General features: G+C 37.4%; 1 protein-coding gene and 1 non-coding gene across 3 annotated transcripts; one reads left to right on the plus strand and one right to left on the minus strand.

Moving 5' to 3' along the window:
- Positions 1 to 2,323: 2,323 nt before the first annotated feature.
- Positions 2,324 to 2,395, minus strand: trnat-cgu (transfer RNA threonine (anticodon CGU)). Its single transcript has one exon. It is a non-coding gene; the product is annotated as a tRNA-Thr (tRNA).
- A 2,030-nt stretch (positions 2,396 to 4,425) lies between these two features.
- On the plus strand, positions 4,426 to 22,743 carry suz12a (SUZ12 polycomb repressive complex 2 subunit a). Of its 2 annotated transcripts, none has more exons than XM_052140182.1 (16): positions 4,426 to 5,094; positions 5,932 to 5,978; positions 6,124 to 6,188; positions 7,897 to 7,965; positions 8,079 to 8,128; positions 8,233 to 8,318; positions 8,644 to 8,863; positions 8,980 to 9,082; positions 9,212 to 9,317; positions 9,407 to 9,587; positions 9,692 to 9,780; positions 10,068 to 10,211; positions 12,485 to 12,642; positions 12,825 to 13,023; positions 20,051 to 20,130; positions 20,848 to 22,743. In XM_052140182.1, exons 1-16 carry the CDS (start codon positions 4,920 to 4,922, stop codon positions 21,167 to 21,169), a joined length of 2,094 nt encoding a protein of 697 aa, XP_051996142.1. In that variant the 5' UTR covers positions 4,426 to 4,919; the 3' UTR covers positions 21,170 to 22,743. The 2 variants fall into 2 exon arrangements, with proteins under 2 accessions (XP_051996142.1, XP_051996143.1); XM_052140183.1 differs by having other exon boundaries at positions 8,644 to 8,857.
- The last annotated feature ends 60 nt before the right edge of the window (positions 22,744 to 22,803 follow it).

Below are 22,803 nucleotides of genomic sequence, written 5' to 3' on the forward strand. Positions count from 1 at the left end.
CCAAATCATTAATTAGGCTATATAAATCATAATGAAAAGTACCAGCAAATCCTCCTTGAATTCAGCGTGCGTCAGGGATGACGAAGCATATATTGTGATCATGTATTTTCTCGTCAACATTTAACTCAACACATGAATTTACCTCTTTTGGACTTCCACCGTTTATAGCGTTGTTTCAGAGGTAGCTGGCCTGTATTTGTTTTTATTTCCACAGCAGTCATCTTATCATATTATGAAGGTTAGGTTACTGAAACAGATGTAGAAAAGTTTATCGAACACATATGGTCCAATTCTTGTTCCGATTGCTGTCACAGCAGGCATGTTATAAAGATGCAGTCCTCACTAAACGGCGCATATAACTTTCTCCTGAGAAGTAATACGTGATTTCGGGTTGTTTTCTCCAAATTGCACGAAAGCATTTTCAATGACAACTGAACCTCTCAGTAGCGCATTAACGACTGTCACCGCTGTCTTCTAGGATTTACCTGCATCCCTCACTCTCGCGTGTCATGTGCGACAGCATCGACTACAGCTGCGAGCGCAGAAGAAGATCTCGCGCGCGGACTCGTCTCGTGCAGCTCACAGGCCCTCCCTAAAATGGAATTCTAGGCAGCACATCCGTGAATGTGTCACAGTCACGCTCACCTACTTACTGTCTCGTAGCCTTTGTTTTAGGGCTCAACAGCTGGAAAGTTTAATGATAGAACATCTTGATGCCATAAATGCCTGCGTGCTATCGCGAGACATACGATTAATTTGCTGTTCCTCTGAGTATAGTGCAGTGTGTTGTATTATTATTATTTACTGCCTGGTGTATAACAAAGTGCACATTTGCAGCCGTGTAATCTTCACTGTCTTGACTTACATTGGTTACGCAGTATCGCCGCTCCATAGAGCCTTTCAGCCTTATTTGACTTCGGAGCGACATCTTGTGGTGGATAGCCTATATAACCCGAAACACGTCGGGTTGCAGACCTCTCTATCAGACACCACCAATTTAAATGAATATTCCTGGTTCAATACAAGTTAAGATCAATTGACAGCATTTGTGGCATAATGTTGATTACCACGAAATGTATTTTGACTTGTTTGCAAGATGTAAACAAAATGTGCGTTCACGTGATTTTAGTGTGATAAAATCACTTACCTTTTCTCTGTAAAGTTATTTCCAATTTCACAACTTTGTTGCCATGTCAACGTAATGCCGTAAATCATGTAATGCCGGAAAACGACTATTTAAACAACTTTAAAGCTCAAACAACATATGAGTTTTAACAGAAGAATTAATATAAGTGCTTTCATAAACGTATAAACTTCAAATTTCTGCCTTTAAACCCTCCAAATATTGGCCCCATTCACTTCCATTGTATGTGCCACACTGTAACTTTGACTTTTTTCTTCTTTTTACGATTTTTTCATAATATTTCAGGAATATTTCATTACACATTCTTGCATTCTGTTAAACTTCCAATAATAAATAATACAATTGTACAGATAATACAAATAACACATTTGGCAATCAAATGTATTTATTATTATTATTATTATGATTATCATTCAGTAACATTCATTTCTTTAAAATAAATAAGTTACATTTCTCACTTTGTCCCCCTCAGAATTTAACCCTTAATTCCAGAATACTAACTTTACATTTTCAAGTAATTCGCAGTTTATTGTGTGTGTGTGTGTGTGTGTGTGCGTGTGTGTTGGTCATTGTCCTGCTGAAAATTCTCACCCTAACTCAAATCTCTTGACCGAAACAGGTTCCACTCAAGGGTTAGATCTTGGCTTTGTACATTATGGCTTTGATGCCAACAAGCTTTTATGTTCCTCCTGTTGAAAAGAAACCCAAGAACATATGCTGGAATCATGGGTGTTGGACTTTATTTGGTTTGTGCCAAACATAGTGCTTTGTTTTTTAGGCCCAAAACCTCTATATAGTCTCTTAAGACAACAAAATTTGCTTTCAAATCCACAACATTTTCTTCAAACGTTTCAGGTTTTCTTATATGGATTTTAACAAATTCCAGACATGTCATGTCAATTGCATTTCTAAGAAATGCTTCCTTGAAGTGTTGAAGAGATTGATTATGTCTTGACAGTTTTTACCATTTGTACATAAATATGATTTCATTTGACAACACAGAGGAATGCGTAATTATTCATGTGTATAGACGTAAAGATGTGTATAAGTGTTTATGTGAGCAATGCTATTATGATAATACTGTAAAACTAAAAACCCATTACATGTAAAGATATGCGATTTAACGTATTGATACTGCCTTATTTGAATAACTAATTAAAAAATAATTACTTGTTTTCGAGGCACGGGCGGGGTTCGAACCCGCGATCTTCGGTTTACGAGACCGACGCCTTACCACTTGGCCACCGCGCCTGATACGCTCATTTCTTCATCCTCCTTATTCAATCTTCGTTATATTTCAATAGACGTTAGATCATGTGTTGTTCTCCCGGATATGTAACCATTCAAACTGATATGTGTTCAACATAACAAAATGATCACTCACGTATGATCTACGCCAGAGAGAACGAGCGTCCTTAAATAACAGTTGATACTCCACAAACATTTGCATTATTTGTTTCCTCATTAATTATTTTATGGATCAGATGAAAACTCCCGACTCATTCTGAACTTGTAACCGATTAACGAGTATAAACGTGTTATAAACCTTTAATTACCCAAATAAAAATATATTATGTTTGAACTTTATGTCTGCTGCGTTTCAACAGTTGTAACACTCAGTATGTTCAGCCATGATTTCTTATACTAAATTACTGTTTGGCAAGAAACACAAGAATAGATACGTTTGAATAATTGTGAGGGCATTGGCTCTTTTGTAATTTGCTTCAGTGGTAAAAATTATGGATAATATTGTACATGTAGATAAGTCTCTCTAATTACCATTTCTAACGAAATAACCACTCATTAACATATTTTACTTTGTAAATGCTATAATATATTATGTGGAATGTGCAAGCAATTATGTAGGCTACTTCAACAACTAGACATTATTGTTTGGCGTAAATGGTGTACATATATCTATATATTTTTTTTCCCACTTTACATTTGAATTGAAATCCCCCAAAATGATGTCTACAGGCACAAACGAGTTACAATTTTTATGAGGTCAATAAGGAAATCACGCATTGAGGCATGGATATCACTTCTGAAATGATACACCTGAAAATGTCTTCCTGACATGAGCAATGAAATTGTTCCACTGGTTAATTCACAAAACACAAATTAACAGGACATGGACAGGTTAAAATTCAATTACAACATTCAGACAAAGTGTCTGGTATATTTATTTTACACTTGATTTTAAGAGAATATTATGACATGGGACTGAAAATGGGGAAATAAGGTGTATCAACAAACCAACAGTGCAATGATACATGTTACATGTTTCAAAAGCTACTCTGAAAGATTCGTTTTGTCATCAAAAAACATTTAAAGGAATATTTCGCCCAAAAATGAAAATTCTCTTACCCACTTCATGCCATCCAAGATGTGTATGACTTTCTTCTGAAGAACACAAACAAATTTTTTTAGAAGAATAGTTCAGTTCTGTAGGTCCATACAATGCAAGTGTGTATGGTGACAAACATTTTGAAGCTCTAAAAAGCACATAAGGGCAGCCTAAATTAATCCATAAGACTCCAGTGGTTTAATCCATGTCTTCTTAAGCGATTCAATCAGTTTTGGTTAAGAAACCAAAATATAACTAGTTTTTCACTATTAATCTTGACATCAGAAGTCTCCTGGCAATCAGGATTTGAAGCTATCTAGCGCTCTGCATGCCAAGAAGTGTAATCAAGCTTGAAATCATGATTGTACCTTGCAATGGCAAGATGTACAGTGACAAACATTTTTGGTCTGTTCTCACTCAAAATTGATAGGATTGCTTCCGAAGACATGCATTCAACAACTGGAGTCAAATTGATTACTTTTATGCTGTCTTTATGTGCCTTTTGGAGCTTCAAAGGTCTGGTCACCATTCACTTGAATTATATGGACCTACAGATCTGATGTATTATTCAAAAAAACTTTGTGTTCTGCAGAAGAAAGAAAGTCATACACATCTGGGATGGCATGGTGGTGGGTAAATGATGAGAGAATATTTTAATTTTTGGGTGAACTATTTCTTTAATAAAGCAAAGTAGCCAACGCCTGTTACATACCCGTGTACTGTATTTCTCGCCTCTGACACAGTGGTGCCAACTACACTGATGAAACGAATTTCCCGCGGAAAACAAGCTGACCAGTGCGAACCTCCAGGAGACTCTCTACCAAACTTGACTATTTCCAAACTCATGGTTTTATCAGCTGTGTTGAAAACATTCAAGAAAGAGGGCGGGTAATATTCCCAGCACTGTCCACTTTAGGTTGTTTCCTGTGGGGCACAATAGCCTACATCTGTGCATTCTTAACAACTAAACAGAGGTTTATGGGGATAGTCTTATAGGAACAGGACATAAGACCGATAGGTTCTGTTATATACGCTCTGTTACGAGATAACGAAAGGTTTTTGTGTTCTAGCCAGGGTTCGAGATTGTACCCGGGTAATACTATATATCGGGTTTCCTATCAAGTCAGCAAACCAAATTATAAACCGATTCGATAAGCTACATGAGATAGTTCGCCGGCGTTCGATTCTTGACGCAGACGATACATTGTAGCAGTTCTCTACGCGTCGCGTACACACACATTCGTATTGTCAGGAATTCCATCCGGTCTGTAAAACAAACTGAACTACCGGCTTGTTGATGTTAACTGCTACTTTGTTTTGGGGGCAAACCAGTCTCGGCTACTCTCCCTTTGTTTGGGGCCAGGACTTGGCTGAATCCACCGGAGTTCCTTATCAAACGTCTGACTCGACCACTAACACTATTTCAGGATGGCTCCACACAAGCATGGTTCGAGTGGAAATGGTTTTTATGCCAACAGCAGCACGGGTAAAGCCGCTAATGGAGGAGCGCACGTATCGTCCGGTGTTGTGATGACTTCAGTCAAGAGACCCAAGATGGAGCAGATTCAAGCCGACCACGAACTGTTCTTGCAGGCTTTCGAGAGTAAGTTGCAGTGGGTTTGTGGTTTATCTACGTTTAATAACATGTAAGCCATATTTCGGCAATCTTTCCTGTTTGTTGTGCGAACGTTTTTAAAATGGAGATTTGAACGAGCGGTTTAGCAAGTTGCTAACATTCTCGCACCAACTTGTGGTCACGTACCTTTGTACTGAGTCAAACCACTGGCCTGTGTGTCATTAAGAAAATATCTCCACAAAGCCTCCTTGCTCTCCTGCTTTGGTAACAAATTAACTTGTTGTTTTAGTTGTTCACTTTCCAGCATTCTCTCCAAGCTTGAGTCAGACCACACACAATACTAGCTTTGTGGCTAAACACCAATACTGACCAGCAGTATGTGTCCATTTGCTCACAAAATGCAGAATATTTCTTCTAATATGTGATGTCTGACCAATGCTATGTGTGTTTGTCATAATATTGGCATAACTAATAAGACTTCTATTACTCGCTCAGGCCACATCCTACATGAAAATTAGACACGTGCATCAAAAGCTGACACGTGCTATATAGTGCCTTTATGTTTCTTCTAATTGTAATATTCCTTTGGTGTTTGACTTATTGTTATAGATGTAAAAGTGACAAAGAAAAAACAACAACACAGAAGCCATAAAGTTTTTCTGCTGTAGCTAGTGGCTGCAAGAAAGTTGTCTTTCCAACTGCCACCTTGATTCCTGTAGAAGATTGTCACTTTATGAGAGAATGGGGTAGCTTGATAAAGTATGTCTAGTATGATTAAAATGAATAATTTGCATGACACAAGCCTCATTGTGTAAACATCTGTGCACTTTATAGTTATTCATGTGTCTGAACATCTGTTTACAGAACCAACTCAAATATACAGATTCCTTCGGACAAGGAATCTTATAGCAGTAAGTAGTCCTAGATCATTAAGACATGTGACATAATCCTTTAGACATGAACATTAAGTGTAAACTTAATGAAGACAAGCTAACTGTACACAGTTTCCATTAATAATAGACTAACAGGTTGTATCATCCCTTTTCCTTCTATCAGCCAATCTTCCTGCATAGAAGTCTCACATACATGTCCCACAGAAACTCCAGAACAAGTACAAAAAGGTAAAACAATATATTTTGCTTCTAAAAAATAGCTTTAAACTAGCTTATTTTTAAATCTCTTTGTCAAAAAGCCACACCTTTCATTTCCTTGTACAGGCCTCACATTGAGTAAAATTTGCATGATGATATAAGCATTGCAATAAGAATGTTCTGTAGTTGTAGATTAAGGGTTTCATATCTTAATTTACGACAGAGATGGGTATCTGAATTAGGGATGCACCGATCCGATATCTGAATCGGCTCTGATACAGACGTTTTTAACCAGGTAGGATATTGGATACTGTGTGTTAAGTCATGGTCATTACTGTCAAGCTCAAAAAATGACATAAGAACAACTAATGCACCAGTAAAGTTGTCCATACGACTTGTGCATTTTATTTGTCTCATGAATACAAACGATAGCTTTGTGAATTGCAAAAGGCTGCTTTTAATATCAAGAATGGCCTCGAAGGAGCATTTTACCAGATTTTGAGTAAGAATAGTATTAAACTACTGTGAACTTCAAAAGATTATTTTCCTTTTCTTTAAAAAAAAAAAAAAAAAAGCTAAAATGGAGGATACAGTGTGGCTCTTACAATGGAGGAAATGGGGCCAATTTTTTGAGGGTTTGAAGGCAGAAATGTGAAGCTTATAAGTTTATAAAAGCACTCGCATTAATTATTCTGTAAAAACTCATGTATTATTTGAGCTGTAAAGTTGTTTAACAGTCAGTTTAGGGTTTGTTGACTACTTTATACAGAAAAGGTTAGTAAGCAATTTTATCTCACTAAAATCATGCAAATTGTTTACATCTTGTGGCTATACTTTTGAAACAGTGAGTTTTTAACGTTTACAGATTGGCCCCTTTAACTTCCATTGTAAGTGCCTCACTGTAACTCAGATTTTTTTTTCTTTTTAAGAAAAGGAGGTACTAATCAAAATAATTGTTTTGTGGTAATCAACATTGTCACAAATGCTGTTGATTGAGCTTAACTTGCATTGAACCTGGAATATTCTTTTAACAAGAAATGTGACAAAGTTTCTTAATAGGCTGCACAATTGTATTGGAATAATTTGTAGTTAGAGTTGGTGTTTCTTTTTGTATAAAATAGTTCCCCCAATCGGTTCCACACAGTGAGGTATAGATATCAGAGGTGCTGTAAGCATATATAATTACATTTTTTATGGTATGTATAAAATGTTAATTCTCCCTGAAAGATATAACTGAAATTAGTGTCCTGAGATATCTCAGCAGTCTCTGTGATAGAACTAGTCAGTGTAAACAGCAAACTAAAAAGGACACATTCTTTGATCAGCCAATCAGAAGACTCTGATGTGCTTTCTGCCTGTTAATCATTTTGCATGTTCTCGTAGTGTAGCAGTTATGCATAACATTTATGTTTAATTTCATATTCAGGCCCATAACAGTTGTTAGCTGAGGGTGTTAATTTGCTACTTTAATTTTTTTAACTACTCTTTGGTGATGGTCTCAATGCTATCTTTGGAGGGCAGTGTTTTGGAAAGAGGAGGTGTGTCTAATTTAATGGCTCAGCCTCTTGATGTTCCAAAACTGCAAAAAAAAAAAAAAAAAAATTACAGCACCTTTAAACAGTAGTATCAGTCGATAATGAGAGTTCAGGAATAGGTTCAGGAGAAAAAGAGTGGTGTTGGTGCATCTGTTATCTGAACCCAATATAGTTATTCAATGTTTGTTGGCATGTTATTTCAGAAAAAACTTTAACGTGAATGATCTGCTGTTTAAAGTAGAGAAGTCAGAAGTGGATCAGGAATCACACAAGTAAGATGTGCTTGTTTTTTTTTTCATTCACTCTTTGGCAGAGTTTAAATGAATGGGTCAAATACATGCAGAGAGTTTGCAATATAGTTTTTTTTATGTTTCTCCAACCACAGTGTGGCTTCAAACCTGCAGCTCACTTTCACTGGATTCTTCCATAAAACTGGTAGGCAAACATGAAACATTTTAAGCCTTTGGCCTTTTGCCACTCCTCAGTCTTCATTTATAAGATCAGTTAGTAATTTTGTATTTTTCTGTTCAATTAATCAGAAAAGCCATTGCAAAACTCAGAGAATGAAGAAAACTCAGTGTCTGTAGAAGTGCTACTCATCAAGGTCTGCCACAAGAAGAGAAAGGTAAAACATTGTCCTTGATGTGTCACAGGAAAGTTTTCATTTAAACTGTTCTATTGACCTTGACCACCACAAAAAACTACCTCAATCAAAACATGCCTTTTTCTTCCCTAACTACTGTACAGTATGTGAGCTATTAACATTGCAGTCAAATGTATCCACTTTGTAATGAAGCTTGTTTCTTTGGGGCATTTTACATCTGCCCATTTGTCTCATGAATTTGAATGGTAGTACCTGTTTTACTTGAGGTTAATTTATAAGATAGATTGTTAATTTGCTTTCATGCTCACCAGGTAGCACATAGCTAATGTTTGTTGATTGTTTATAGGATGTGAGTTGCCCAGTGAAGGAAGTGCCTACAGGTAAAAAGCAGGTGTCTCTAAATCCAGCCAGCAGTCAGACCAAGCAGGGTGCTTTTCCCACACTGGTAGTGCCCAGCCATGAGTTTGAACCCAGTAACAGCCACATGGTGAAGTCCTACTCCCTTCTGTTCAGAGTGTCTCGTCCAGGGGGGAGAGAGCTCAATGGTGTGACCAAAAGAGGTACCAGTACGTGCTTCTGCTTTTGATTCTGAAACTTTCAAATTACATTTAATAATAGAATGTTATCAATGTTAAGAGCCTTTTCAGAAGAAGGAATTCAGGTTAATTTATTTTGTTCTTAGATGTTATTGAAGAGATGTCCAACAGAAAGAAGAGATTTTCTTCTCGTCCGGATGATGGAGAAACTACTTTTGTGGCACAGATGACAGTTTTTGATAAAAACAGGTAAACAAATTTTTCTTTGCCTTTTTATATATATTTTTATGTTGCTAATATTACTGACTCTTTTAGTGTTTGAATGCATTCTGTTGTCATTCTTGTTTGGTTTGTAAAATACTTTGTGTTCTTTAACAGACGTCTCCAGCTTTTGGATGGTGAGTATGAAGTCTCTATGCAGGAGATGGAGGAGAGTCCTGTAGGCAAGAAAAGAGCAACATGGGAAACTAGTCTAGATGGGAAGGTCAGTTACAGGGTTCATTAAAAATCTGAGATTGCTGTAGGTCATTAGGCTTTTAAAAATGAGAATGCTATCTTTACCCTGTTTTTCAGTGGTTACCACTTTTCGAGACCTTTTCTCAGGGACCCACATTACAGTTCACTTTACGATGGACCAATGACACCGCAGACAGAGGAACGGCACCAGTAGCCAAACCACTTGCCACACGCAACTCTGAATCCAGCACAGTGGAAAGCAGCAAGCCAAGCAATGTTAAGCCTCCACAGGCAGTTGGTAAGAGCATGTAGCTTATGCTGAACCTTATATCATGATATGTGGTTTATATCTCATGGAGTTCAGTACATATTTAACTAAAGATTTTGTTTGACTTGTTGCAGCTGTTAATGATTCAGTTGGCATTGATCAGCCAGTAAGAAGAGAACAAACTCATGTTGAACCTCGTCAGAAACTACTTGTCTACTATCAGGTGAGTAACATGCATATTTAACTTTACCTGATGATACATCAGAGGCTCTTCCTAAAGCCCTTTTAGCTACAATACAGGACTTATCTGTGATCCCAGGCCTGTTTTACATGGACTATCAAAAGGGCAGGGAGTTTCCTGTGATTCTCTGCCCCGTCCACTGTTTATTTCTGTGCTATTTTTGGCTTTTGTGCTGCATGATATCACTATTAGAATGTTGCCTTCATAAGACCTGCAGTGACATTTTTCTCTGTGTGCTCATAATCTGTTGTGTCCATCCCCTTTTGTAGTTCTTGTATAACAATAACACGCGGCAGCAGACAGAGGCGAGAGATGACCTGCACTGTCCCTGGTGCACGCTGAACTGCCGTAAGCTCTACAGCCTCCTTAAGCACCTCAAACTCTCGCACAGCCGCTTCATCTTCAACTACGTGGTGAGGAAAATCATCTCAAGTTCTATGAAACTGCCACTGAATGCCGTTGTCAAATTGCCAATATATCATTACATAGTCATAATCAAAATTACCACATATTTGTTGCAATCCTTGGCATGATGTAAAGTGGAATGCCTAAAATCCCCTTAACTGTGGTAAAATCACTGTAACACACGGCCATGAGTGTCTTTTTGGTTTTATAAAATGGCAGGGCTGCCCCCGACCAAAGATTTTTCTAGTCTACGTTCATTTAAGCCATTAGTTGACTAATTGCACGTTTATGATATTAATTTAATTACTTGAATATATTTTTTTTGGGGGGGGGGCATCAGAAAATGGTTTGAGTTCCGGGGCTGAGAAAGAATGTTATAAGTAACATTGCTAACACTGTTCTACATTACAGAGAAATGCTAAACCGTAATAATAATACGCCTTTAAAATATACATTTTAAAAAGCCAATCTACGAAGCAAGCCACAGCGACACTTGCAAAAATGGTAATGATTCTTAATGTGTCGGAAAAACCAGCGAGAGACTGTCTGAACATTTTGTTAATTTATAGAGAGAAATGCATATTAGGGTTGTGCCGACAGACGCTGATCTCGGGGATCGACGATGGTCAGAGCGGTCATCAACAGCTGATGCCTTTGACCATTTCAAGACGATATTTGGAAGAACAGTTTCATCTATGAGTGCTGCAAATTACCTCCGACATCTCAGCGGTTCATTGAGCCCCACTGAGCAGTTCATTGTGACCACAACTCTGCTGCCTATACATCTGTTATTTACAACATAAAATAATACAAAAACATGTTCACCTTGAACCATGATTTATATTTCAGAGATTTTTATCATTGTAAATTGTTTATGTCTTCATTGGTGTTAGTAATTTTTCAGCCATGATGTTAAGACGGATTCTTGTGGTAAATGGAAAGGTGTGTATATATATATATATATATATATATATATATATATATATATATATATATATATATATATATATATATATATATATATATATATATATAATTATTTTATCACTTCATTATTTTAATTGCCATTTGATTTTGTTTGGGACTCTACTGAATGTAGAAATGTATTTGATTTTAAGTTTTTTTTTTTTTTCTTTTTAATTAAATTAAATAAATTTTCAATGCAAAATCACAAAAGCAAGAATATTCACCGCTCCCTCAGACCGGGGTTGCTGATGTAATTGGATATTGCGATATATATATATATATATATATATATATATATATATATCTCTCTCGTGAAGGAGGGACCAAAAGAAATGTATTTACACACATGAAGAATTTTCCCAGAAAACGAAATACCCGTCCGGTAGAGTATGTGCAGATGAAGTAGGTTCTTTGCCAGAGAGATGTTCACAATTGTTTTTCAAAATGTTGAGCACAGCTGTTTGCACCCTAATAGTCTATTGGAAACATAGAAATTAACAACAAACTGCATTATGAGTGTCGCTTCAGTCGCTTGGGCGTAACGCAAGTGAGTCGACCAATCGACCTCGGTTCAATTCCGTGTTTGTCGCACTCTTTTCTCATTCAGTTGCCTGTCTCCTCTCTATATTTTCTTTAATACTGTTTATAGTAATACATAAAAATTGCAATTAACAGTGGTGTTGCTATAGTAATATGGTGTTTATATTGTTACCATGTTTAATTTTGTGGTTACTATGATTTTACTACAAAATAACATGGTAATACTGTGGTTACTGTAGTAAAACCATGTAAGGGAAGGTTAGGGTTAGAGGTGAGGGTTGGTGAATTATGCCTGTGGTACTCTAAATAAACATGCTGCAGAGATGCCCCTATACATTTACCATTTAATTAGGGGTGCAAACAGCATCTACCATTATTTGTAACAGGGTTGGGGTGCAAATAATATTTGTCACTATTTTCAGTGGTGTGTGAATAGCATCTACCTTTATAAAATGGCAGAACAGCTGTATAATAAAAAACGCTGATGTTCAGTAAATAGTTACATTCATTAATATTAATAAACATATACATTTTTCTGCCAAATAATATTATTCATTAGGCTGTTTATGGTTGCCAAGCAACATAGATACTTGGCACATTAATATAGAATGTGTGGTCACTGGTTTGTATCTGTCCACATTTTTCAATGCTTTTGAACACATCTCATTCAATTTGGAATTGGAACTGTCTGACTAGATAAGACAATATATATATATGTGTGTGTGTGTGTGTATATGAATGTATAATCAAATATAGTCTTGTTTCTCTTGGCCAGCCTCACCCTAAAGGAGCCAGGATAGATGTGTCAATTAATGAATGCTATGACGGCTCTTATGTGGGGAACCCTCAGGACATCCATTGCCAGCCTGGCTTTGTCTTCAGCCGTAACGGACCAGTGAAGAGGACTGCAGTCACACATTACCTTGTCTGCAGGTCTGTTTGCTCTTGAATTGAAAGAAAAGAGTGTGTATCTGCATGTGTAATCAAATACAAAACCAGTTATTGGGATGTCGTTGCCTTGGCTGCATCTTACCAGAAAGATTACCAGAACCATCTGCCAATGTCACAGATCTTGTGTCCCTTTCTTTGCTTTTTTAAATTTTCTCTTTCTATAGGCCCAAGCGCTCAAAACCCAGCCTCTCTGAGTTCCTGGAGCCAGAGGATGGAGAACAGGAGCAGCAGCGGACTTACATCAGTGGCCACAACCGCCTGTATTTCCACAGTGACAGCTGTGTGCCCCTCAGACCACAGGAAATGGAAGTGGACAGTGAAGATGAGAGGGACCCAGATTGGCTTAGGGAGAAGACTGCTATGGTGAGGATCTTCATCATTTAGATCTTTAAATGTTACTTTTGGATTATGATACAAATTACGTTGTTGTTCTGTCACAGTGACAGATTTCCTGCACCCCTTAATTCTGAAATTAGAAGAGCTTTTTAGTCATAATGTATATTTGTAGGCCAACCTGGAAGGCAAATTTGCTGTGCGTTCCCTCTGTAATTTCTACAGGGTTTAAGCATAGTATTATGATTTATGGGTAAAATAAAGTCTACTGTTAAAGACTTTTCCATGTTGTTCTACAGCATATATTACTCATTAATCTTACAGTTCATACAAAATCTTTTTGTTTAAACATTGGCTCCTAACACTTAGTTGAAGTCAGAAGTTTACATACACTTAGGTTGAAGTCATTAAACCTCATTTTTTTTAACCACTTCACAGATTTCATATTAGCAAATTGTAGTTTTGGCAAGTCGTTTAGAGCATTTACTTTGTGCATGACATGAGTAATTTTTCCAACAATTAGTTACAGACAGATTGTTTCACTTTTAATTGACTATCACAATTCCAGTGGGTCTGAAGTTTATATACACCAAGTTAACTGTGCCTTTAAGCTGCTTGGAAAATTTCAGAAAAGGATGTCAAGCCTTTAGGAGATTAGCCAATTAGGTTCTGATAGGCTAATTGGCTTATTGAGTCAATTGGAGGTGTACTGGTGGATGCATTTTAAAGGGGACGTATAATTCAAAATTCACTTTTACATGGTGTTTGTACATAAACGTGAGTCAGCAGTGTGTGTACACAACCACCCAACAATGTTAAAAGTCCACCCACTCCTCTTTCTTATATTTCTATTAATCAAAAACAGTGAGTCAAAATGAATGGTTTTTGTTTTCAGTTCACGACTGGTGACGGACTCCACCCTATTATCATAGATACACCCCTGAGTGATCTACACACAGCCATTTTTTTCCACGCTGGAGCATATACAGTGAGAAGAATAATGTCTCAGCTTCGTAACATCATAACTGTTCTGTTGTTGGCTGTAAAAGTGAACATAAGTGTCTTCATGTACTACCGGCATCAGAGCCACTGAAGACACAGTGAACAAGTGCTTGTTAGCTGATTCCACAGCTAATACAGCTAAAGGGGGTTGGGAGCAGCAGCTTATTTGCATTTAAAAAGACACTCACGAAAACGGCGTGTTTTTGATTCCACATCAAAAGAGGCATTTACAACATAAATGATCCATGGGGTATTTTGAGCTGAAACTTCACAGACACATTCTGGGGACACCTGAGACTTCCATTTATTTATTTAAATGTATGCATTTGGAAGACACTTCTATCCAAAGTAACTTACAGGGACAATTCTCCCGAGGCTTCCTGGAGTTAAGTTCCTTGCTCAAGGACACAATGGTGGTGGCTGTGGGGATCAAACCAGCAACCTTCTGATTACCAGTTATGTGCTTTAGCCCACTACATTACATTTTACATTTATGCATTTGGCAGACGCTTTTATCCAAAGCGACTTACAGTGCACTTATTGCAGGGACAACCCCTGGAGCAACCTGGAGTCAAGGGCCTTGCTCAAGGGCCCAACAGTGGCATCTTGGTGGTGCTGGGGCTTGAACCCCCGACCTTCTGGTCAGTAACCCTGAGCCTCAACCACTGACACCACCACTCCTTATAGAGACTTATATTACATCTTGTAAAAAGGGGCATAATGGGTCTCCTTTAAGGCCAACCTTCAAACTCAAAACTTTGTTTGTCATCATGGGAAAATCAGCCAAGACCTCCGCAAGTCTGGTTCATCCTTTGGAGCAATTTCCAAATGTCTGAAGGTACCACGTTCATCTGTACAAACAACAGTACACAAGTATAAACTCCATGGGACCACACCGCCATCATACTGCTCGGGAAGTAGACACATTCTGTCTCCTAGAGATGAATGTAGTTTGGTGTGAAATGTGCAAATCAATCCCAAACAACAGCAAAGAACCTTGTGAAGATGCTACAGGAAACAGGTAGACAAGTATCTATATCCACATTCAAACAAGTCCTATATTGGCATAACCTAAAAGGGTGCTCAGCAAGGAAGAAGCCACTGCTCCAAAACCACCATAAAAAAGCCAGAATACAGTTTGCAAGTGCACATGGGGACAAAGATCTTACTTTTTTGATACATTTCCTCTGGTCTGATTAAACAAACATTTTACTGTTTGGCCATAATGACCATGGTTACGTTTGGATGAAAAAGGGTGAGCCTTGCAAGCCGAAGAACACCATCCCAAACGAAGCATGGGGTTGGCAGCATCATGTTGCGGGGTGCTTTGCTGCAGGAGAGACTGGTGCACTTCACAAAATAGATGGCATCATGAGGAAGGAAAATTATGTGGATATATTGAAGCAACATCTCAAGACATCAGGCAGGATGTTAAAGCTTGGTCGTAAATGTGTCTTCCAAATGGACAATGACCCCAAGCATACCTCCAAAGTTGTGGCAAAATGGCTTATGGACAACAAAGTCAAGGTATTAAGAGTGGCCATCACAAAGCCCTGACCTCAATCTGATAGAAAATTTGTGGGCAGATCTGAAAAGCGTGTGCGAGCAAGGAGACCTAAAACCTGACTCAGTTATACCAGTTCTGTCTGAAGGAATGGGCCAAAATTCCAGCAACTTATTGTGAGAAGCTTGAGGAAGGCTACCCAAAATGTTTGACCCAAGTTAAACCATTTAAAGACAATGCTACCAAATACTAACAAGGTGTATGTAAACTTCTGACCCACTGGGAATGTGATGAAAGAAATAAAAGCTGAAATAATCATTCTCTCTACCATTTTATTCTCAAGTTTCACATTCTTAAAATAAAGTAGTGATCCTAACTGGGAATATTTTCTACGATTAAATGTCAGGAATTGTGAAAATGTTTTTGTCTTCATTGGTGTTAGTAATTTTTCGCCATGATGTTAAGACGGATTCATTAAAATACATTAAAATGAGTTTAAATGTATTTGGCTAAGGTGTATGTAAACTTTTAACTTCAACTGTACTTAGTTTACTAATTTTAAACCATGACTTGTACTACACTTAAATAACTAATATTGGCATTATATTCATGCCACAGGAGAACTGGCCCCCACAGTGAGTCTGGTGTCTCCCAAGATTATTTTTCTCCATTAACCAACATCTTATGAAGTTTTGTGTTCCATGCTGCAGTTACCTTTATCTAGCTTTACTGGGGGTCTAAATACAAATATTACAGAGGTGGTTACTAATGCGCTACATTTACATGAAACATTTTACTTGAAAAAAGTAACATTTTGGAAAAAAAATTACTTTTAGAGTATGTTTAAATGTGGGTAGTTTTTCAAGTAAATTTCTAATAATTTTTTTTAAATATTTACTTCTTTATTTTATTTATTTTGTTTATTTTAATTCATTTGGCAGACGCTTTTATCCAAAGCGACTTACAAAAGAGGAAGAACATCAGCGAATCATCTTAGGGAGACAGTGGTACAAAAAGTGCCATATTACAAAGTTTCACTATCATCATAATAGTATACAAGACATATTTAAGTGCAACAAGAAATGTAAATTTTTATTTATTTATTTTTTTTTTAATTGACCGGTTAAGTGCTTTTGGAAAAGATGTGTTTTTAGCCGTTTTTTGAAGATAGAGAGTGAGTTAGCTTCCCGGATCGAGTTGGGAAGGTCATTCCACCACCGTGGTATGATGAAACTGAAAGTCCGGGAAAGTGTTTTGGTGCCTCTTTGTTTTGGTACGACAAGGCGACGTTCCTTAGCCGACCGCAGGCTTCTGGTGGGAACGTAGCTCTGCATAAATGTTTTTAGGTATGCTGGAGCAGACCCAGTGACTGTTTTATATGCCAGCATCAGGGCCTTGAATTTAAAACGTGCATGAACCGGCAGCCAGTGGAGAGAGACAAAGAGTGGTGTAACATGTGCTCTCTTAGGTTCATTAAAGACCAGACGTGCTGCTGCATTGTGGATCATTTGGAGAGGTCTAATAGCACATGCAGGAAGGCCTGCAAAGAGAGCGTTACAGTAGTCCAGTCTAGTTATGACAAGGGACTGAACGAGCAGTTGTGTGGCATGTACAGAGAGGAAGGGTCTTATCTTCCTGATATTGTAGAGTGTAAATCTACAAGATCTTGCAGTTTTTGAAATGTGGTCTGTGAAATTTAGCTCATCATCAATGGTTACCCCTAGATTTCTGACCGTTTTGGAAGGCGAAACTGTAGTTGGACCCAGCTGCACGGTGATGTTGTGTTCAACAGCCGGGTTGGCTGGAAAGACAAGGAGTTCGGTCTTGGCAGGGTTGAGTTGAAGGTGGTGTTCCTTCATCCAGGCTGAGATGTCTGCCAGACAGGCAGCGATTCGAGCGGTCACTGTGGTGTCGTTGGGCTGGAAAGACAAGTAGAGTTGCGTGTCATCTGCGTAGCAGTGGTAAGAGAAACCATGTGACTGGATGATGGGTCCCAGTGATGTTGTGTATATGGAGAAGAGAAGTGGCCCAAGCACTGATCCCCGAGGTACCCCAGTAAGTAACTTGTGTGGCTTGGATACTTCCCCTCTCCATGCTACCTCAAAGGACCTTTCTGAGAGATAAGAGTTGAACCAGTCAAGCACAGTTCCAGTGATACCCAGTTTAGAGAGGGTGGAGAGTAGGATCACCCACTTCTTTAAAATGGACGCCATTTCTGTTGTTACATTACTAGGCTTAATTTGAATTAATGCGTAATTTTTCATCCATCACTGCTGCAGAATCATGCTCTTCTAACAAAGTGAAACATTTTCTTCACCCTGCACAGTTAAAGTATAGTTTTGTCAAGCAATGCCTTCATTTAACAAGAGGAAATTTCAAGATTAAACCTGCAGCTCCAATTTAAGGCAGCACGCTAAGTCGTGGCACTAATGATAACGCAGGCTTTTCTGTGTCATGTTGGTGGTCATTTTCAGGGTGATTCTGTAAATATGGGCTCTTGTGACATCCGTTTTTAAGTGTACATTTTTAAATTAGAGCAGCAATAATATATCAGTGCACTTTGTCCCACATCCCGCATGTCATGAGCAGTATTAACGCATTACCCCACGCCCTCGCAGGGGGTACTGGAAACGATGGCGCTATGGGCTGATTAAGTGTATAAATCCATGTAAACATCCACGTTAAGTGTACATGCCTTTTGCTCTGTTGTTTGTGTGATTGACAACTGGAGCATGAACAGACAGCATTTCTGTGCGTGCACAATGAGTCACGCGTGTGAGAAATATGCGGACATGAGGCCATCGTATTGTGAAGAGAGCGTTGCCCGACTTGGGTTGGTGCTCTACCCAGGCTGCGTACTCTGTGTTTAGGTAGTGGTACAGAACTAATGATCTAAATTATTTCAAATTAAAACTGTACACTACACTGGATTTGTACTACACTGAACTAACAACTCCATTCAGATGTGACAAGAGCCCTTAAGGGATAGTTCACACAAAAATGTAAATTCTCTTATGTACCCATGTACAGATGTGGATGACTTTCTTCATCTGCTGAAATAAAATGAAGATTTGTAGGTCTTTTGGTCCATACAATGCAAGTGAATGGGTGCCAACATTTTAAAGCAACAAAAAATAAAATAAAAATCACATAAGGCAGCATAAAAGTAATCCATAAGACTCCAGTGGTTAAATCAATATCTTAAGAAGCGATGTGATCGGTGTGAATGAGAAACAAATCACTTGCATATTCTTCTTTTGATTTTGGTGATTCACATTCTTCTTTGCACAGGGAGAAGCATGTCTAGCAAAAATAAACAAATATTGATCTGTTTCATTATCATCCACACCTATCATATCACTTCTGAAGATATTAATTTAACTACTGGAGTCATATGGATTACTTTTATGATTCCTTTTATTTGCTTTTGGAGCATACAAATTTTGGCACCCATTCAATGTGCATTGTACTGACTTACAGAGCTGAAATATTCTTCTAAAAAAATCATAATTTGTGTTCTACAGAAGAAAGGAAGTCATACATATCTGCAATGGTATGAGAGTGAGTAAATGATGAGAGAATTTTCATTTTTGGGTGAACTATACCCTCATGTTGTTCCAAACCCAAGTTGTTCAAAGATATTAGACAGAATGTTAGAGACTGCCAGTCTCTGTCACTAGTCACTTTCTAAATGTAGGGAAAAGAACACATTAACTGAAAGTAAATGGTGAGTCAGGCAAACATTCTGTCTAAAATCTCCTTATTGTGTTGCATGGAAGAAAGAAAGTCATATGGGTTTGGAACAACATGATGGTGAATGATGACAGAATTTCCATTAATAATAATATTTCTGTAATACATGTTAAATGTGTATTATGTAATGGAATATAGGGGAGTTAATGTCCATTTATGTCATTTGTCAAAGTAATGAGTTACACACTATTTAAGTACTCTTTTAATTGGATATTTTCTTACTGAAATAATTGTTTTGAATAAAATTTATTTTCCACACCATTCAAAACAATAGACTGCAGTTATGGAATTAGCCCATAAAACATGTAATTTCTGTGCACAAAGATGTTTGAAATTAAAAAATAAATACACAATACTAGGAGGAAAGCATTTTCTTTTACCTTTTACCTTTTTTTTTTTTTTTTTTTTTTTTGGAACACTTACACTTTAATTCTATGAAATTATTGTTTAGTTTTACTTTTGAAAAAATGCTGGCAAAATTCTCTGTATTAAATAAAATAAATTGCCAAACTAAAAAAGGATTAAGTAAAAAAAAAAACAAATACATTACTAAACGATTTTGGTTTTAAATAAATTTAAAAAAAATTACCAAACAAAAAAAGCATTAAATAAAAAAAATCATTACGTAACGGAAAAAGCATTAAATAAACAATAAATTACCAAACTAAAAAATAATATATTTTAGACCTATATATGCCTTTTCTTTTCACAAACTTAAATTAGCTTTATCCTGTTCTGTAGAAATCTTTGTGAATTTACCTTTTTTTTTATTTTTCTCTCTTCATCAATACCCTTTAGCAAATCGAGGAGTTCATGGATGTCAATGAGGGAGAGAAAGAGGTGATGAAACTGTGGAACCTGTATGTAATGAAACATGGGTATGCATATTCACTTCTCACTCACTATTGTCCTTGTTGTTGTCAGTTCTTTGTATTATTGAAAAATTAATGCTATGAAACGGCCTCTTCCATAAAATGCTGTCTTTGTTTTATTGTAGCTTGTATACACTCACTGAGCACTTTATTAGAAACACTATGGTCCTAATAATGTGCCAGACGTGGTCTGCTGCGTTGTAGCCCATCCACCTCAAGTTTTGACATGTGCTATTCTACTCACTACAATTATACAGAGTCAGCTCAAACCAGTCTGGCTATTCTCCATTGACCTCTCTCATTAGAGAGTTTCTGTCCACAGATCTGCTGCACTCACTGGATGTTTTTTGATTTTGGCACCATTCTGAGTAAATTCTAGAGGCTGTTGTGTGTGAAAATCACAGGAGATCAGCAGTTACAGAAATACTCAAACCAGCACATCTGGCACCAACAATCATGCAACAGTCTAAATCACACAGATCAAGATTTTCCCCATTCTAATGGGTGATGTGAACATTAACTGAAGCTCCTGATCTGCAGGATTTTATGCATTGCACTGCTGACAGACACACGATTGGCTTAATTGCATGTACAAGTAGATGTACAGTTGTTCCTAATAAAGTGCTCAGTGAGTGTATATAAACGGTAATTCTGTGCTCTCATCCTTCAAAGAGGTTGATTGCATTGTTGGCAGTAATTAGCTTATGATTACTTTGCTTGCAGATTCATAGCTGACAATCAAATGAATCAGGCCTGCATGTTTTTTGTGGAGCAGCACAGCACCATCATCGTCGAGAAGAATCTGTGCCGAAACGTTCTGCTCCATTTGGTTAGCATGCACGATTTTGGTTTAGTGACAACTCTGACCATAGACAAGGCCATGGCTCATCTGAGAGATCTGAAACTACAAAAAGATGGCCAGGAGCAACCCAAAACTCAAGGCCGTGCCAGCAGTGATCCTGCCACTAATGGTAGTTCCAGCAGGGAAGGGGAAGTCAGTGTATCAAATCCAGATAAGATTGATCCATCTCAGACTTTGCATTGAATCTGGTGTCTGGGCATTAGACACCACCACATTCTGCATAGGCACTGGGTTAAAAGTAAAAAGAGTTAGGAAAGAGTTGTGTGGTTTAATGGGAGCCATGATCATTATCTGCAGATTGTAATTTTGGCTTGACATCATCAGAGTGACAAAAAGCAATTACTTGAAGATGCCAGTAGTCTGCATTGGCAAGTAATCTCTAAAATCGCTGTTTTTTTCTGTACCCACACAACCTTATAGCTCTAGTAATTTTTTAGCACTTGTTTTAGGTGCCTAATTTTAAAAGAACTATGAAAAGATTTCTTTTAATATATTTAGAAAATTAAGGATTGAAAATTGATGGCTCCTACAAGCTTGCTTTTATTGTATTTTCACAGGGGCTGAAAACTTGAAACTTTTAGTTTTGCCTGTGTATAGATTTTTTTTTGTGGACAGTTTTTCAGCATTACATTGACACTGTGGTTTGTGCGAACCCCTACATACAAAGTGTTTTTCCCCCTCTGCAATTCTTCTGGACCAAAGTTTTGATGGTCTGTTTGTGGCTAAAGTGAAATTAAACATATCAAGTTTGCACCACACTTGAAGGCTTCACATGACTGTATCCTTGGAAGCTCAGATCAAGGAATTAACTATCAGGATCGTGGGTGCTGCAATCGACATTGACACCGCAGTGTTTATACATTTTGTCAGAGCCTTAACAATTCCACTGACCTTGCAACACATACATACAGGTACAGGGTACTAAAAACAAAGCAGGGCGTTATGCCTTGCATAAATGTTTACACATGCCTTACTCATGGAAACATGGACTTTAAACGCAGGGTTGGAACTTCTGGTGTACTTTTTGGATTCATAGCTTGTTGTGCAGATTTAGATAAGCAGTTTTCATTCATTCATGTTTGTGTAATTTAACAAACACTGTACTGCACACCACACTGTATCCAGTGTATTCCAGATACATTTAGTTTATCACCACACATGTACTCTGCATAGTTCTTATCCTCAAGTTCACCTTGGTTCCAGTTGTCTTTTATGGTGCCTATTTATTTTATTTTTTGAAAATGATTTCAGGTGTTTCTGAGCAAACCTGTTGTAATGTGTACATAAGTTTAGTAATATGATATGAAAGGTGATTATATTCCTGAGGGAAGATAATTTTAGACCAAAGTGAAATGGCTATAAAGTTTCTCTTGTTTCTTTTGAAGATTTCCTCTCAAAAGTGGATGTCCTTAGAGTTTTTATTATGTTGTTGTATGCATCTGTTTTTAAAAGAAGGGAGTGTTTATACATATTTGACTGCTTTACTTGCTAAAACTGTGCACTGGTTAAAGAATGAAAATCATTTTTGGTAGATATTGGAGATCAATTACTTCAGCTGAAAAGATTGCACAATTGCATAGTGCTCACAATTCTTGTGTACAGTTAGAAACACGCATCAATTATGCAAGATGGTTTGCTGATATAAATTGATGTAAAAAAAAAAAACATGAAGATTATGAAACAAGATTGTTGAGTCTGAAATATGCTATGATTGAGGTTGTTCTCTATTTAAAATAAAGCTTTTTCTGTTATTACCACTGGAACCTCACGTGTTAATAACAGCTTGACTTATTTTTCTTGCTGTTTTGTAAATGCAT

The sequence above is a fragment of the Xyrauchen texanus genome, chromosome 12 (genome assembly GCF_025860055.1).
Source record: "Xyrauchen texanus isolate HMW12.3.18 chromosome 12, RBS_HiC_50CHRs, whole genome shotgun sequence".
Lineage (NCBI taxonomy): Eukaryota > Metazoa > Chordata > Actinopteri > Cypriniformes > Catostomidae > Xyrauchen > Xyrauchen texanus.